This window comes from Diabrotica undecimpunctata, chromosome 3, assembly GCF_040954645.1.
Source record: "Diabrotica undecimpunctata isolate CICGRU chromosome 3, icDiaUnde3, whole genome shotgun sequence".
Classification (NCBI taxonomy): Eukaryota; Metazoa; Arthropoda; class Insecta; order Coleoptera; family Chrysomelidae; genus Diabrotica; species Diabrotica undecimpunctata.
In genome coordinates, this window is record NC_092805.1 from 148,762,274 (window position 1) to 148,782,290 (window position 20,017).

General features: G+C 33.0%; 1 protein-coding gene across 2 annotated transcripts in view; it reads left to right on the forward strand.

The window, feature by feature from the left end:
• Positions 1 to 229: 229 nt before the first annotated feature.
• The window catches only part of LOC140436213 (uncharacterized), a 35,537-nt gene continuing 15,749 nt past the window's right edge, over positions 230 to 20,017 (forward strand). For both annotated transcript variants that reach the window (XM_072524909.1, XM_072524910.1), the window contains exons 1-4: positions 230 to 819; positions 3,493 to 3,788; positions 12,885 to 13,166; positions 17,523 to 17,927. In XM_072524909.1, the coding sequence (XP_072381010.1) occupies positions 330 to 819; positions 3,493 to 3,788; positions 12,885 to 13,166; positions 17,523 to 17,927 (1,473 nt within the window). In that variant the 5' untranslated portion in view covers positions 230 to 329. The remainder of the gene's footprint in view (positions 820 to 3,492; positions 3,789 to 12,884; positions 13,167 to 17,522; positions 17,928 to 20,017) is intronic.

Below are 20,017 nucleotides of genomic sequence, written 5' to 3' on the forward strand. Positions count from 1 at the left end.
GTTCTTTTTTATTTTTTCTTGGTAAAACTGTTATATAGCCTTAATGTCATTATATTAAGTGATTCTTTTACGGTGATATCTAAAACAAATATTACTATAAAAACTCTAGACACTATATATTTTAAATTTGAAGTTACAAATTGATGCTGTAAAGATGATATAACCTTTATTCTTATTATGTCTATGGATCTATGGATATAACTGTCAAAATAAGTCTGGCTACCTAAAGTATATGACACGAAAATTAAAATCTATAGTTCTAAACCAAACGTATCTCAGTTAACCTGTCCAGGTCATTAACATTTCAAAATTAAAGTAAAACTTCAAAAATGAATCAAAATTTAAAATCTTGCACTCAGCATTCATCAGATTCTTCAAGTAAAGTTTATAAAATTGCAAAATCCCGACTTCGAAGTTTCAGAAGCGTTACAAGTAAGTTATATATGGCAAGAAAGAAATTACAACCTGTCGTAAATGATATTTTAAAAACAGCTTCTCAGAACTCAGACGTAAAACCAGGCCAACAAGGGAAGTCTTACTACTTGACTATAGATCAATATAAAGATGCCATGTGGGCCGCTCGGTTATTGAAAGAAGTCGAAGACGTCCTGAAGTTGGATAAAAATAAGAAACCGTCTTTTAAAACGCAGAGTTTTACCTTTGATGCCAAAGTTAAAGTGAACAAAGGAGGGAAAATATATATAGATACACCTATATTGCTGCAGTTGATCGATCTTCACAAACTTTTAGGAGATATTATAGATTTTTTGCAAGAATTACCTCAAGATGGAAATGATACTTCTAAAGAAGATATTGTTGGTAAATTTGGTTTTATACATGTCTAATTTTTATATCGTTTTAATCTACAAATATTCTACCAGATTAGACCTTAGTTGCAAAATAAGTGAGTTTAGTTTAAATAAGTCAATGCGAAGAAAATTTATAAATAATTAGCATTCGTTTTCTATCGCCCAATAAACTACTCGATTCGTTTATATTTCATACCAACTACTTCAGACCTCAAATCTGTTAGTCCATTGAAAAATTACATTGAGATTACATTTTTGAGAGGACCCAATTTTTTGAGCTTAAGTTCAAGTTTGTGGGGTCGCTTGCCTTGTCCCCCAGTCGCAGTATATCTTGGAAAAAGTGGGTAAAAGGTTTTCGTGTTGTATCTCATAAATTAGCAATACTACAGAAAATTTTATCAAACATTATTTGTAGCAAATTAAATTTTCTACAACCTTATATCTGCTACTTTTTATCGTAAAATTAAAAATAAAAAAGTTGTAAACAAAAATATCTAAAAAAATTTGAACATATTTTCTTTTGGACAAAGACATCATCATCATCATCAGTGGCATTACAGCTTGTTATGAGCCAAATTCTTCTCCAGAACAATCTTCCATTCGCCCCTGTCTCTGGCAACTCTTCTCCATGCTTTAACTCCGATGGATGATAACTCTTGATGGACAAAGACATCAGAGCAATATTATAAAGGGTTTTCAACAAATAATTTTCACTACAAATGTGTTTAATTATATTAATATTTCTGGGTTTATTACTCATAAGAATACGATAAAAACAAACCGTTTGGCTTAGTTTTTTATTATTCATATAATTTATTATTTTGATACATCTTAACCATTTGATACATCACGGAGTGTAGGCTTTTACGGCCGGTGTTTTGTAAAGGTGCATTGTAAAGGGTTTATAGGATGTGATTCGGGATTATTTTTTTGAACGTTTTGTCTGGATACTAGGTACACTATGTTTATTGCAAAAAGGAATAGACATGATGGTATGTGATACCTATAGAGACTCACTATGTCTAATATATTGTGCAGCAAAATGTTTACCTACGTCTAATGAATAGTTGAGGCATATCGCAGTACGCCTTTCGACGTAATAAATCAACAAATTACCAAATCTTTACAGTGAGACTTCAAAGTTAGATGTAGAGTTCCGTCACATATTTGTGGATTTCAAAGCCGCGTGTGACTCAGTAAATAGGCATAAACTGTTGCATCTTATACTGTTAAACTAATACTCACTGCTACATATTACATAGTCAGAGTCCATAAAGTCATTTCAAGATCCTGCCAATATAATGATAAGACTAAGACAGGAAGACGGGCTGTAATCCATTCTATTCAACTTTGCCCTGAAAAAAGTAATTAATACCAATGGCATAATATTTCATATTTATGCTTGCATTTGAATGTGATGAGGCTGACAATTTTCTGACGTTACATAGTAGTTCTAACTTTCATAAAAATCTCAAACAAATACCTGGAACAATGAAGCACAACTCTTTGTGGCCGCTAAACGGTCATATCGAAAAAATTATTTTCGATGAAGGATGTGTTGCATCTCTGTTTCTCTTTCTGAATTACAAAGTGTAGGGAAGACATAAGCTACAGATCTTTTCCATGATGATAGAACAACATTAGTATTCTCAGAAGTTCAACGAGCTTTGAAGATGTTGAAAAGCAATAAAAGTCCTGGACCGAATAATGCTTACTCAGAAGTAGTGAGGCATGTAGATACAAAATACTTAACATACATATTTAATCACATATATAATACTGATTAAATTCTAGGGTTTTTAAATGTTTAATCTTGCAGAAATCTGGTCACTAAAAGTTAGAACATTACACTACATTGAAGGTTATATGGATTGTCCGAAGGTTCCTAACATTTCCTAGAATAATAATTAATGATATGGAACTAGAGGGTGTGGCACCTTTATATATTTGGGATCGTTACCGACTTGAAATAACAATGACAGCGAAGAAATTAAAAGAAGAATATAGTTTGCCAATAAGTAGTATTACAGCCTGATGGGACAAATGGTCTCAAAGTTTCTGATCCATATGATAACACTGGCCATATTAATGTTACTATAGATAACTGATACAAACGTGGATACATGCATAGAATTACCAAAACGCTTAAGCGTTTCGAGTGTAAAGTTATATCGATGCAGTAGGTAATATAACTGAGTATGTAGAAATTTTGGGGAACCTCACCTTATGAAATGTAATAAGGTAGTACATCTTATAAGTATATGGTATATGAAGACGGTATGTGGTGTAAGACGACGGGAAGACACGGAAGTGAATGGAATTTTAAATGGATGATCGTTCTAAAAAAGGCTACGGCTCATAATAAGTTGTAACACCAATGATCTTGCTGACGAATATTTCGCATTTAACTGTGACACATATCAAAGACGATAGGACAACCATGGAGGTAAGAAACCACAATGGTGGTTTCTTACCTCCATAAGGACAACCATTGCCACTGTCTTGATCTGTGAGCAGTCGAAAGTGGTCGCCTTTTAAAATGTGAACTATAGTTGCAGATTTGACATCAAGAAGAAATTATTCCCGATGGTAGTCTGTAAATCCCAAACACAATGTACCATTACATTTCATATATGTTTGATATAGAAAAAATAATTTATTTTTAATAACTTTTTTACCATAGATCACAAGTCCTCGCAGTCAAAGTCTTTGACAATTTCAACAGGAAGTTCTGAAGATTCAAGACAATCTGAACCAGAAAAAATTACTAAAGAAATATTAACAACATTAACAATGCCTTTAAGCACCGATTTTGTAGTGTTGACAGCAAATAATACGAATTCCAAAATTAAAATGAGTCCATCACAACAGAAGCCATCAGCATTAAAAATGAACACAAAAAATGAATCGAAACCAATTTTAACTACATCTTCGAGGTTTACCAATACTAATAATAATAATAATAATAATAAGGAAGAGGTATGTATAAGTAATTGTATAATTTTAAGCTTTTTGTCCAAAAACAAGTTAACGTATCTATTAGGTATAAGCAGTGATTCTGTGATATTGTAAGTTTAATAGTATGATCAAAGCTCTGATAATGACTCCTCTAATTAGCAATGGTTTGGATTTGCAAGAGAATATTATGGGTTCCATTAATGGCTTTCTCTAAAAGTCGGTCTTGGCCTATAGCCTTTATACGTTTCCAGTCAAGTTTGCACTCTACACAAATGATTTAATAATTTACTGTCGAGGTAGATACTGTTGCCACATGCAAACTGATTTAAAAAGCTACTGAACAATTGCTTAAATGATCTTGAATCTTCTTCTTCTTGTATGGCCTATACGTTTCGGATGTTGGTGACCATCATGGCAATCTGTATTTTGCAAACGGCTGCTCTGAAAAGATTTGTGGTTGTTGTGTTGAACCACGCACTTAGATTTTTCAACCAAGAAATTCTTCGCCCTCCTGGTCCTCGTTTTCCTTCTACTTTTCCTCTAAGAATTAATTGCAGCAACCCATATCTTTCGCTGTTCCTCATGATGTGACCGAGATATTCGATTTTGACGGTTTTTATTGTGGTTAACAACTCTTTTCCTTGAATAAGTCGCAATAACTTTTCTGTTGAGATATCAAAGGTCATTAAGTTTTCTCGCAGGATGCCAGAACTATAAATTCTAAAATTACTGTAAATGGTACTTCACCTGTTGTAAAGATAATGAAACTTTTCGGACTCATTTTCGTCACTAAACTTACTTGGAAATGCTGTCTAAAGATCTTAAAACTAAATGCATGACAAAGCTTAATATTGTTTGCTTAATAAATTGTCAAATCATTACTGTAGTGCAGACGAAAAATTCCTTGTTAAGATTTATAGATATATTAATCGTTCTAAAATAGACTATTGTAGTTTACAAGGAAATCCAACGTACGATAAGGGCAAGAATTAAAAACGCAAAGGAAAGCTGGATGAAAGAATGTTGTGAAGAATTGGAATCACTACAAGAAAAGGGAGACAGCTTTGGACTACATAAAAAGGTCAAAGAAATTTCGAGTATATAGAAGAAACACCATGAGACTCGCGTAGCTAAAATCTGGGCAAACTATGCTTCGTCCCTATTTGCGGATAATAGACCGAACCTGCCAACTACTAACTTACCCACGGAAAATTTATCCGGCCCTCCCATTATTCGCGCCGAGGTGGAGTAAGCTATAGAAGTAGCAAAACTAGGCAAGGCCCCTGGACCGGATGGAATTACTACGGAAGCCATAAAACTGTTGGAAGATGATAACATCAACATGCTGGTAACAATTTTCAATGCCATATATAACACCGACCACATTCCAACGGATTGGCTTTATTCAACCTTTATAATGATCCCTGCATCACAAAGAGCGACAAAATGCAAAGACCACATACTGATAAGTTTAATGAACCATTTGCTTAAGGTGTTTCTTCGCATCCTTCACACAAGAATGTTCAGAAAGCTGGAAGATCTAAGCGGTGAGACACAATTTGGTTTCAAGAGCGGATTGAGTACACGTGAAGCAGCTTTCTGCTTGAATACGCTTGTACAAAACTGTATGGATCAACGAAAGAATATAGTCAACATTCCTGGATTATGAAAAAGCGTTTGACACCGTAAAACATGACGCAATGATAAAAATGCTACACGACGCTAACATTGACGAGAAAGATATAAGAGTTATCCAGAATCTCTATTGGAATCAAAAAGCACGAGTGAGGCTGAACAAATCAACCAACATAGAAGAATTTGAAATTTTAAGAGGAGTGCGACAGGGGTCTATTTTGTCTCCTATGCTCTTCAATCTCTATGTGGAGAACATTTTTGCAGAGGCACTGAGTGTGAAATAAAGGTAAACGGGTTCCCGATAAATAACATTCGTTACGCCGACGACACGGCGATAATAACAGACAACGAACATGATATGCAGTTGATGTTAAATAAAATAAACACCGTAGGAAAAATATATGGCTTGAAGATAAATGCTGGAAAAACTAAACGCATGGCAATAAGAAAAAACGCACTTTTAAGAATACAACTGCAAGTAGATAATGCTCCAATCGATCAAGTAAAAACATTTAAATACTTGGAATGATGATGAATGACCAATGGGATCCCCACCAAGAAATAAAATGTCGAACCGAACAAGTAAGACAAGCTTTTATCCAATTTAAACCGCAATCTTTCCTTCAATCTCCGATACAGGATGGTTAAATGCTATGTATGGTCCATATTGTTATACGGCATAAAAACATAACCGTTAAGAGTACCTTCCATTAATAAGTTCCTTCGCAATGTGGACGTTGCGAAGAACGTTCCGCATACCATGGACAGATAGGGTGAGAAACAAGGAAGTCTTAAGAATAGCAAATACTGAGAGAGAACTACTCAATTTGATCAAGGTACGAAAAATTGGATACCTCGGCCATATTCTGAGAGGAAAAAAATCCCTCAACTAATCATCTAGGGAAAGATTGAAGGCAAGAGAGGAGTAGGTCGCAAATTAATGTCGTGGCTACGGAACATAAAGAACTGGGCATGAATAAATAACACTGGCGATCTTTTGCATGCCGCAAAAGACAGACGTCTGGCCTTACAATAATTCGCCAACGCACTATAGGTGCACGGCACTACAAGAAGAAGAGAGTTTAGTAGTTGTATTGTAGTTAGATAGCCAATCAGATATAAACTTCTAAATTCCATGCACAACACTGAGCCACGCTGAGAGTTTATACAGAGAAGCCAATGAACTTCTTCCCTGACTATGAAACCACCAACTCTGTTCCGAGTTGTCTCCTTTCTAAAACATAAGTAGCGAGCCAGATGTTTGAACTGGCTTAGTATGAAGACTTGGATTAAATAATCCTTCGTCGAAAACAATTTCTAAGTCGAAGTGGTAATAAGAAATGCTTGATTAGTTTAAAATAAACTTAAAATACTTTGTTTATACTAATTGAAATTACACTGTCAGGTTGGTGAGGGAACTGAGATGGGATGCAATTATACAATGTCTATCCCACACGGGAACCGAGAACGGAATCATCAAATGCTGTTCTAATCCAATAATTTATAGTAGAGAAAAACCTCCAAATTTAATATTTTCAGCGTTTGTAACGAACTTTTACGTTCCAAACAGTGGCTTAAATTCCAGAAATAGACACTGTTTCGATACATTTACGAAAAAATGCATAATATAAAACAATAAAACTGAGAGATTTATTGCTCTTTTATGAGTTCCGAAAAACAATAAACCAATTTTGACCCACTCCTTGATAAATATTAATACCCGTTTTTCTAATGCAAGCGGTTTAGATACTAGGAAAAAACATTTTATGACCAGTTGTGGTCGTAAAAACGAATCCTTTTTACTGGTTTTTATATTGAGAAAGAATCAATTATTATTGATGATATGTTAAGACTAACAAACTCCTTTTGAAATATTTGTGTCGAATATCTGCTGATACAGAAAACATAGCATATTATTTAAGATCTTATATAAGTAACCTTATTTAAGTAAAGATCTCTTAAACTCCCATTCGACTATTAAACTTCAATCTCTGCTACAGCATCTCTCACCACATCTTAGGTACTAATATTGATGTTTCAGTCACAACTCCAATATGATTTTCAGTGAAACCTCCCTAGAATAAATTAATTTTAAATAGATTTTAATCTTTTATTAGTTATAATAAGTACAAGTGTCTCAATTTCCAATTACTTACAACAGTTTTGACTTAATTGTTGAGTGTGCTGTAATTTCAAATACAGATCTAACCAAATCTTGCATTCCTCCGTTTTTTAGCTTTATCCATACTGCTGATTTTTTCTCTATTCTTCAAGCAGTTAACGCATTATCGACAGGAAATGAAAAAGTAACAATATACACTGACTCTTTAACGACTACTCATTCTCTTAAAACTGTACCTATATACTGATCATTCAGACTATTCACTCTTCTTCACAGACTCCCTGAATAATTAAACTCTTTCCATAGTTTAATTATACAGGGAGTGTCCATTAAAAAATAATAATATACCTGAAAATACCTGAATGCGAAACTCGCCAACTTTCTTCAAAACTGCTTCTACTAATATTAAGACTGAAAACATACAATTATATCCAGACTTAAAGTTTTTTTTTTAAATACCATACAGAAGTCTTAGCAAGCCCTTCTTCTTCTTATTCAGCATTAAGTAATCCAACTTTGGACATAGGCCTCCTCCAAATCAATCCAGTGTTTTCTATTTTGCGCCACTTGCTTCCAGTTGTGTCCTCCGATCTTCTAAATGTCATCAGCCCATCTCATTTGTGGTCTTCCTCTGCTTCTCTTTCCTAACCATAGTCTCCATTTTTGTATTTCGTGGTTCCATCTTTTATCCTTCAGTCGGGCATTGTGTCCTGCGAAGCTCCATTTTAATTTGGCAGCATGTTATCCTGCGTATTTTACTTTGGTTTTGCTTCTAATCCATTTGTTTGTTTTTTTGTCTATAAGTCTCACCCCGAGCATTGATCTTTCCATCGCTCTTTGTGCTTTTACTATTTTATCCATATTAGACTTGGTGAGTGTCCACGTCTGTGAACCATACGTGAGTATAGGGAGGATACACTGATTTACTAACCTTATTCTTCTGGTAATTTCGGCAGTTTGATTTTCTTTGTTAACTTTTATTATCTGTCCCAGGTAGATGTATTCGCTTACTGTTTCTAAATTTATGTCGTTCAACGTTATTTCTCTAATATTCGGTGTATTTGTCATTATTTTTGTTTTTTCCGAGTTCATCTTAAGACCTACTTTTTCCGAAGCTTGAAATAGTTGCGTCATCTTGGTTCTTCGAAACTTGTAGCGAATATCTACCCAGTTAATGTCTTTGAACACATCTTCCAGTCCAAGTGTGAATAGCTTTGGTGAGATAACATCTCCCTGGCGGCGAACTCCTGTGTTGATTGGTTCTCGCATCTATTTGTATTTTCATTGTATCTTTCTTGTAAATATTATGTATGAGCATTCTGTATCGGAAGTCTATCCTGCAGTTGTTCATAGCTCTCTCTATTGCCCAAAGTTCTATGGAGTCGAATGCCTTTTCATAATCAACGAAGCCAATGTATAAGTTCAAGTGATATTCATTGGCTTTCTCTATTAGCGTTCTGACTGTAAGAAGATGATCCGCTGTACTGTAACCCTTTCGGAATCCTGCCTGCTCTACTGGTTGATAGCTGTTGAGATTCGACATTAACCTGTTAGTTATTGCTCTCATAAACAATTTCTACATTTGGGACAGCAGGGAGATTGGCATATAGTTCTTCAGATCTCCCCTGTCTCCCTTTTTGAAGAGAAGTATTGTCAAACTTTCATTCCAATCATCTGGGACTTCTCCTCTGTGAAGACATTCATTGAAAAAATTTTTCAATTCTTTGAGAATAGTTTCACTCCTCTCCTTCAACATTTCTACAAGTATTCCATCTGGGCCCTGAGCCTTATTGTTCTTTAGTTGTGCAATAGCTTGTTTTACTTCGAAGGATTCTATGTTAGGGAGTATTTCTGAGTTGACATTTGTTATCTTTCTCTTAAGATCTTCCTTTGCAGTGTTATCTGGATTCTTGTTTGAGGAATATAAATCACAGTAAAATGTCTAAGTAACTTTTAGGATTTCGTTCTTTTCTCTTATTTCTGTTCCATCTTTATCCTTCAATGAGATTATTATAGGCTTTCCTAAGTCTTAAGCATTTCAGGCCTCGGTTCTTTTCTATTATTTTTTTACCTTGTTTTCAATATAGATCCTTAAATATATAGATCCTTAAATCTTCCTTTACTCCCTTCTTTATTTGTTTATTCAATTCTTTGAAACCATTAGTGTTTCGCTTTCCTTCGCTTAGAAATGTGCGTCTCTTTTCCATCAACTGTCTTGTTTCATCACTTATTCTGTCTTCTTTATTTTTCGTTTTTCTTTGCAACAGTCAGTCCTCCTTTCAAGAGTTTTCGTTGCATTGAGACCACTGATGAAAATCCCTTCCAAATTTCATGATATCCACCTCACTGTCAACAATTTTGAGTTTCCCTTCTTGATACAAAAAAAAAACAAAATTTTGATTCATCGACACAAATAGGACATACAAGACTAATTCATAAACTTCTAATCACAGCTCAAGATTCATCTTCATGTGCAAACTGGTAACATTCTATGCATTAAACATGTACTTGTAGACTGCACTTATTTCAAATAACATATATATGAATCATCTGAGTTAAAACCTTTAAAAAATATTGTATTTAACTGTAAAAATATCACCATTTGAGAGTAAAAGTAGAATAATATGGATTATTAAAAGAAAATGGAGGCACCTACAAAGAAATTTAGTTTTAAAATATCTCAAACAATATATTTGAAGATAGAGAAAAGTAGCATATTAAGAGTCTAAACTGTTTCTATAAACCATCTTATATGTATATACTAAGAAATTAACACATTTAACTCCATGTGTACGACCAGATTAGTGCACAGCATGTTTTTACCAATTTTTACTATACTGTATGTACCAGTTTGGCCTAGATTATCATTGTGTAAATATGACATTAGTATGCCCATCAATGTTCTGGGGCTCAACATGTTCAGTATTATAGAGAGATTAAAGTTTTCATCCACACATTTGGTGTTGCTTATATTTTTGATCACAGTGAACACATATTTCAAAGAGGTTCGAAATGTAATTTGTAAATAAAGGGACATAGTAAATTATATATTGTGTTATAATAAACATATGCCATAGGTTTTAGGCTGTTTCAAGTAAACTAGACTATTTACTGTAACTATATTTTAATAATTAAAAAAATAATGATATACATATCACATAATTTTCTCCCATTTTCACTGGCAATACAGTATATGAAAATGGCAGTAGTTACAATAATTTTACTTACAGTTTATTATTCTAAATATTTAAATAACAAGCATTTAAACAATAAAATTAAAGATTTTTTTAGTATTATCAATTTTATAATAATTTTTGGATTCAAGTTTCGTCCATAGTTTCTCCTGTTGCTGATTGTATTTCACTTTTGAGTTCTTTAATGACCTTTGCAAGTAATTCAGGATTAACGCCAGATTCACAAAGTCTTACGCAAATCGCCAATGTCTCCGGTTCTAACCCAGTACATAACAACCTCGATAATTCAAGTAGACTTTGAAAAGTCTCTTTAGCCTCTTTGATAGTTGAGACATTCCTGTTTTTCATGTTGAGAATTTTTTAAATACGTTACAAAAACAATTTTAATTTAGATTTGTTTACTGATTGATTGTCGGATTATATGACATATGACATAGGTGAATGAAAGTTGACAGTTTTGACATTCCAACCCACTCAGTGGCTTAGGTAGTAGGAATTTTTTAAAGGATTTTATAAAAGACATAAATGTGATCCCAATGTTATTCCTCTTCTACTAGGTTGTTGAAAGTTGGCTGTCTTTATTAGGTCAAATAATTGTTACATAGTATACAATACCTCATATTTTCATTTACGAACACTTCCAGTACTTTTCAATTGCAAAAAAGAGTATATTAATATCATCGCAATAACAAGCAGATCTTATAAAATTACCTATAGAATAGTGATTAGTAGTTTTTTTAGGATAAGCATAATTTTATCTCCACTACAAAGTAACTAGTTGTTGATTCAGATTATAGTTTAATTAATATCAATATAAATTAAATTCAAAATTTAGTTCTTTTTGTGATTTTAATAAAGGGATCTTCAATAAAAAACGTTCCTAATTATTGTATGCAACCAGTAACGCAGATTTACGAATTTAGTGTTGCAGCATGAGACAAAAACAAAATTCAATATTTTTTCTATTTTTATTCTTATATATTACCTAGAACTTTAAGTCTAAATATATATGTGGAGGAGGACAAATGAGACTAAAGCAAATAATTTTTTTTTAAATTTTTGTGTCACAACTATACAGGTTATTATTGACAATGGAACAATTTCATTACAATATATATTACAACTTAAAATAAATTAAATTAAATATCATGATAAATGATAGTCAAGAACTAATACACCATCATATTATTATGTTAATACTAGACTTTTTATGTTTTTTTACCTAGATTTAGTTTTCGTTAAAAATCTAGCAGGTTTTGAAATTCCTGTTGTGGAGGATCACTTTCAGTTGCTCTTGGATACCATATATTTTGTTCGTTTATTGTTTTAATGGATTCACTAAGAGATAATATGCTTTTAAGGTGGTTCTTCTGAAGCCATCAGGTATCCATGAATTAATCTAGTACCGCTGATTCTCAGTCTACGGATACCTAACAATTTTTTGAGATTTGGGTGTTTATACATTACATATACCACTGAAAGTGGTATCTCAAAATTGCACAAAAATAGCTGTGATGAACAGTTCAGCTAGCAGGGGATATGCCATGCAAGAAGGACTTGCATTGCATTAGACTTACATGGCCTAAATGTAAAACTACTTTAAGAGTGTCACTTATCAAATATATCCTTCTGTACTGACTACAATCTTTCTGATTTGTTCTGTTAACCACTTCTCTTTTGCTTCTTTTACCTTTCCTCTTATTTTTTCTGCGGTGCTTTGTATTTGGTCTCATTTCTTCCCCTCATTATTTCGTCTTTCTTTCATAAGATCTATTATTTCCGAAGCCATCTATTTCTGTTCCATATTTCTTCTGGAGTTAAAGTATATTTATAAACTTTTTTGAATTTAAAAACTGAATTTTGTAAATTGAATTTAAAAAATAATTTTGTATGTTAGTCCACTTAGATTTACAAATTTGCTTCGGCTTTTTGGTTACGCATACAATTTATTCAAATACTCTATATATACTTACATTAAATATCTATAATCACTAGCTTTTTTTAGGATACCTAATGAGTAGAGAAATGGTTTTATTTTTATTATAACTATACATTTTTCTTTTTAATTACGAGTATATGTTGCTTCTGTTTTTGATATATAATTTAGATATTATATTTATTCTATCTTAAACCTATACTGTTATTATATTTATTTGTATTTTGTAGGTGGTAGACGCAGATGGAGCAAAAAAAATTATTGTGAAATGTATGGCTGATTTGGATAAGGTTCGTCATTTTCTCGAAAAAGATTTTTCCGTCCAGTCTGTGAGAATTGAAAAACCCAAATCGTATTCAGCGGTGAATGCGGCAAACGGTGGTAATTTTACACAAAACGGTGAGCCACTTTCGGATAAAGAAGAAGGTTACGAATATGACATGCACGACGGATGCTGCTGTATGGATTCATGTCCTGGTGATCAACCTTTGGAATTTACATGGAAAGAGAATGTAAGCAAATAATTTCCTATTCATGTTGCAAAACTTTCTACTAAATAGCGTATTTTGTATTTTTCCTTTTATTTGATCTTCATGTGATAAGTTCCATTGAAAATGGCCATTGTATGGAATCTAAGCTAGAGTTAATTACACCCAAAAATAAAATGTTACGTTAGTTACATTACGGTATATAAGATGGATACTTTGGTATTACGAGGACGTTTTAAATGGTTTAAGAACGTTCTGTTGGATAAACTGCAAGGAAAATGAAAAACGACGATATCAAAAATCCGAATTGTGTACAGCGGGTAGTGATCCAGTTGGTAAAAAAGGGCATCTATGAAATAGTAGAATGTTAACCGTCTTATGAAGAGAGTAGTCATTGATACTTCAGGACCGTTCCTAGAAATGGATACTGAAAATAAATATATCGTTGTGGCAATGAATTATTTTATAAAATGAATTAAGACTAACTAATAGGATTCTAAGGTAGCAGATATATTGTATAAATAATTTTTCAGCAGTTTTGTCGTTTACGCAAAAATCCACTTAGACCAAGAGCAAAATTTCATATCAATTATCAACATTTTTACAAAACGTTGGCTATCTGATTGGTCCCGATAAGACCAGAATTACATCTTTGATCAGGATGACAAACTTTTGGAAGAAAACTAGGCATGCGAAATGTACGTCAACCAGATCAAGTTAAGTATGAACATCAAAAGTTGTCCACATAGATCATTTCATCCACACAAAAGTTCTTTGATCGTTGCTTTACTTCGTGACCAAAAGATCGTCTATTGAAAGAGAAAGCTACGAAAACATATAGCACACGTTAAATTCTTTTATAAAAACTGTATTACACTATAACATAAGAAAATTAGCTTTACCAAAGATAGGCAATGGGTTGGAATACCTACATTGGGATATTGAGAAAAGCATCATTGAAGTGATTTTTCCAAAGACTGGCATATACATTAGGTACCACGTGTTGCTTTACTCTAAATGGATCCTGCTCTTCAAGAACAGTGGATTGTTACTAGTTCTTTCAAGCTTGTGCAGAGCTGGAAACACCTGTTGCTTTCGCCATCGAGAAAAGATGTTGTAGACGTCTGATGGAGAAGCGAAGCAAAGCTAAGAAGGAGGAAGTGAACCAATTTCGGGTCTGAAACCTGACTTTTATTCTAAAATATTTATACGACGTTTAAATCAATGTAAATAATTCGGACCGTAAGTTTAATTTTCGTTACAAATGGTACCCAAACTAAAGAACCTCAATATTTCGAATCAAGTTCAGAGCAAAAGTCAAAAATTACAGAAAATAAATATCATTATGTAGTTATAAGCAACAAGCCCAATATACACCCCTATACAAGTGGTTTACTATATTAAAGAGAAGCTAGATATCAAGGAATATATATTAGATGTTATGCCCTCCTTAAAGACGCCGTCACAGCGAGTGATTCTTCATTCAAAATAGGTATAAAATCTAAAGCATTCATTGAGATATTATTTAATAAGGAAATTTGGCTACCTGGTAACTGGTGTAAACATTAAATGGTCTGTAGAATCTTCATATTCCGAACCAACGCCTTCATTTGAGTCAAATATGAGCGGAGCTCCGTTAGCTTGGAAAATCCAAATACCATTTCAAGTAACAACAAAAATTAAGTAAAAAACACTAAAATATTCACCGACAAGCATTCCTCTGAAAATCTAAACGAGTACTTCGTTAATGTGAGTAAAAATATAACATCAACTAATTTGCCACAACAAGGCAAAATTTTCTCGCTCGACAATTCAAAAAAGGTCTCGAATTCATTCTTTATAATGATACCATTAAAAAAGGTACATTTCCAGAATGCCTAAAGACAGCCATTATTATTCTTCTTCATAAGGGTGGTGAGAAATCTAATGGCTGCAACTAAGTATAGACCTATTGCCTTAATACCTGCACTAAAATTATTGAGAGACTTATAAAAGATCGACTCATCTCGATTGTTGTTGAAAACAACATTTTATCACAAAATCAGTTAGGCTTTTTATCTAATAAATGTACCAGTGATGCTATGTCTGGGCTACATGAAGTTTACCAAGCACTAAATAATAATGTTTTACACTGCCACTGCTGCTTTTTGTGACTATCAAATGCTTTTGATTGTGTTAATCACGACATATTGATAAAAAAATTAAATTTCTACGAAATTCGAGGTATTTCTTTAAATTGGTTCCAATCTGACTTGGAGAATTGGAAACAACTGGTTACAGCAAATGGGACAAGGTTTAGTATTGGGTCCTCTACTTCTCCTGTTCTTTCCTTTTCTTTTTGCTGATGATACCAGTATCACCTGGAGCAACTCTAATATTGCAATTTTTCATGCAACTGTAACTTCTGATCTACTTACAATATAAACCTGGTCCGACTCTAATTTACTCTATTTTAACGTGGATAAGACAATAGCATTATCCTTCAACCCTTACTTTCTAATACCAGCCAAATCAGTATTGTTCAATCACAAATTAACCCCTTAATTTGTAATCTCACATTATTCTTAACTTCTTAATCTATTATAGTTTCACCGTGTATAAGTGACATTGTGAAAATGATATCGAGTAATATTTTAATAATTAAAGTTCATTCACCTGTTAATGAATTGTCAAATAATATATTGTTTCTAATTGAACTTCCTAAGTGTTGCAATGATGGTCTAGATTAAATTGTAATGTAAGCTAATAGTTCAAAAGTTGGTTAGTATCATAGAAGCAATAACCTCTGTGCTGAGGTGTGAAGTATTTGTGAGATTATAAATTGGGGATTTGAGCTCATTTGAACACAGTCAATCATAAGTAGTTACCTAACGAACATCATATTGTGTAATTACCAGTAGCTGTCAATAAATCAACACTTCTACTCCACAACTTCAACCTTTTATTATACCTATCATCGTCGATCGACCAGAAGCGGACAAAGGGGCGTTTACAAACCGATTCGAACCTCAAAGCTACGTTCGAATCTTTCCAGTATTGTTGATTTTGTAAAATTTCTTGGTATTTTTATAGACAACAACCTTAAATAGTCTCTTCATATCGATTTGTTAAGTAAGAAACTAGCCTCAACCTGCTATCAATAAGATCTGTTTTGAAGGAAATCAATTTAGCATCTTCCAAAAAGTCTCGTCTTCGATATGGTCTGCCTTTTTGGGGTTTTAGTACAGCTGCCCAATCTGATGTTACTTTTAAAGTACAAAAGGAGTAATATGGTATTTGTTTGGCCTAAGAACAACACATTGCAGAAGCTACTTAAAAAATCAAGGGATTTTAACGCTTCGCTGTTTATATATTTTAGAAATTGTTTGCTTAATTCGTAAACACCTACATGTTTTTCCAGCAAGACCTAATCATGACTACTTTACCAGAACTTCAACCCTTTATGTTCATTTACCGACCCGTCCACTGAGTAGTAAAGAAATCTGTATTATATTCTGCAAAAAAGCTATACAACCATCTCCCTTTAGAACTTAAATCTGCAACGTCTTTCCCCAAGTTCCGTAAAATGACAAAAGCTTGTCTATCTGAAAGACCTTATGTTTCAGTAAAAGAGTTTCTTAATGAATAACAATAGAAAGTATTTTTATATATTTGGGTACCATATGTAGCAACTTCAACACATTAGTTCGTAAGGTTTTATTATGCAATTTGCAATTTATTTAAATTTTGCTATGGTTTGTTTATTTTATTATCATTTATTTTGTGATATTGACGATTTATGTAATTTCAGTAAATTGTAATTGTTATTTTCTGACTTTTTGTAAGCTTTCTTACAGTCTATGAAATTGTACAATTTTCAGTGACCATAAAGCATATTTTTAATTCTAATTCTCTAATTCTAATAGAAAACGGGCGATTTAGATGCTTGTGGTAAGAAATTATCGTAAGGATTTGGTTATTTCTAAGGTATAAATTTATTAATAGGAAATTCACATCGGGAGGCTAAAGGTTTTGAGGGAACACGAAAGTAGAATGCTAGGGTTTTCCGTTCCTGCAAGAAACCTGACAGTGGTTTAGATGTTGTTGCGAAAGTTGGATTTGTCTGACTGAGAGTGTCTGTGATTGCTAAAATTTGGATGTTATATTTTCGCAGGATATGTATATGCATAAAATAGAAAAAAAAGACAGGGGAGGAACTAGTACTAGTATTCGTAGACTTGAAATCTGCATTTGGCGCAATAGATAGAAAAATACTTGATAAATTTTTAAAACAGCTAAAAACCCCGATTAAACCAATACAAGTAGTAAAATCAATATATGACGGGTGGTAGGGGTGACAATAGTCGTAGAATTTGCTTTTCAATTTAATTTATATTTTAGGGAGAAACTGGAAGTAAATTGGTAATATGTATTAAAGGAAAATCGGAAGAAGACGGCGACATTCATGTTGTTATTCGGCAGTGTCCTGAATGTCTTCATGGCGTGATGACCGATGATAGTGAACCGTGCGATCCTTATATACAAGATGAAGATATTCAACCGGTTGAACCCAGTGTTGCGTCATTTAAAGAACCAAGTAAAGTGGAAGTAGTTCCTGTTCCACCCCCTCCTCGAGATCCGAGTCATATCTCTACTCATGAACCTTCGGAGCAGAAAATTGTAAAATCTGAAAACTCCCATCATGTCAATGTTATATTTGATCCTGACGACCCACGTCGTTCTATAGTTCAGGGTCCTAACATTAGACTTAACGATACAGTTAATTTACATCTTACAACCAGCGAGGTGAGTTGATTTAAATTACAAATACTTTTTATTATTTCTATGTTCTATGTTCTAAGATAATCCAGTCGTCAGAGACAAAAATTTCACTCTAAAAATTATACAAAGAAGCTGAATTTTGCTGAGAATGTCAATTTTAAGACTATACAAGTCTACACACAGAATATGCAAAAAAGTTTACGACTTTTACCCCCCGGCTTAGAAATTTATACGCCGTAACATATCTAAATAGACAAATCTAAATTTTTGTTGGCTTGAACGGCATATAAATTTGACTGTTCTACAATGTAATGTAGAAGTTATCATTGAAAAAAATATTAAAGAAAATTACTGATTACTGGGTCTTCAGAAGACGGTATCACTTTTCCACTTTTGAACCCTTAAATTCTGCATAATTACGATTTTTAAATTCAATATTTATTCTTGGTTCTTTACACCCCTTAAAATCATTGGTAACATCGAAAGTTGCTTCATCTTCACTTGATGATGAAGCATTCATATTTTTGTTTGAGGGTTTTTCGAGCTGGTAATCTCTGTCTGCTACATAATCATTTGAATCCTCGTGTTCTAAACAGTCGCAAATTGTAGAATTTTTACGTTTACTACGTAGGGGCTCGTAGTGAGTTACTATGCCTATTTTGCCTGTACCACTTCCAGACGGAGTAGACGGCAGTATTGTAGACGAACTTCTGCTAGAAGATCTTTCTGATGGTGTGTCAGGTTCTACTATATCCTCAGCATCTGAGTCCCCTTTAATCTCGGAATGTTCAGCTTGATCATCTGTTATTTCATGTAACATTTTGGCTAACTGTTCAGTTGTAAGGCCCCTCTTCCAATACTGTATATCAGAATAGTTTTTGGATATCTGAAAAAAAAACATGCATCTTGGAGTATTGTAGAAAATATTTGCTGAGCGCAAATAGATTGGTTCGTAATGTATGACAAAAATGTACAAAAATGACCATTATGAAACCAATTTAGCATATTTGTGATGGTTATAAATATTTATATTTGAGAGGAAATATTGAGGTTACATTTTTCTAAAATATCATACTCAAAATAATTTTCAATTTTCTTTACTTTTGGTGTATATTTTTTTATTCTGAAACTATTGTATAGTATCCTTATATTGGTAATAAAAAACACTTCAAAAAACACATTCAGACACGTTGATAAATAGGTAGAAAACTGATTTGTACTACTCATTTACTCTGGCGAAAATGTGTGGTTCAAGGGTAATACCAGAGATACTTAAAGTGTTAAAATCTATAGCATAAAATTGCGGTTTTGAGTTTTGACAAGTGACATTACAAACGATCTAAACTGTTGAGAACTATTATTCTCGTTTTCGTGGATGCATTTCTCGTGACGTGCGATTGTTTGTAATGTAAAAGTTTAAATTCTCTGACTGGTCAATGAAAGTGATAAATTTTATCGGTTTATTTTACACCAAAACTGCCAATGAAATTTTTTGTTCAAAATTGTCTCTACATTTTTCGTTACATTTTTAATTTGAATTATTTTTTTTTACCACGCACATATTCTTGGTAAATCGATTTTTCCGTTTGTTCCCCGAGGCGGAGGTGGTTTTAGGGGGAAGCCGAGGGTAGGAGTAGTAAACTTTTTTGCATATTTTTTTGGGTCCCAAAATTAACATTCTAGCTTGTTTGTATAATTTATTATTACAATATATGTTATAAAATATCTTGAAGTTATGAAATTTTTTATCGGGATAGAGCTCCGAAATAGATAATGGTTTAAAGATTATCATCCTATTGTTTCTTCTATTGATTATCATCCTCTCTTCAAAAAGAGACAAATCGGACCCCAAGACTTACAGAGGAATTAATTATTAAATTAATTTAATAAACACAATACTAAAATTAACATTTAAAGTGATAACAAATAAACTGAATATATATCTATAACACTAGAAGAAGAATAACAAGATTTTAGGTCAGGAGATCATTCACCGAAGTTTTATTTATAATGAAGCAAGTGTAAGAGAAATCATTAGAATACAATAAACCGGGATATTTATGTTTCGTAACCTTAAGAAGGCATTTGACAGGGTCAATTAAAGAACGTTACCC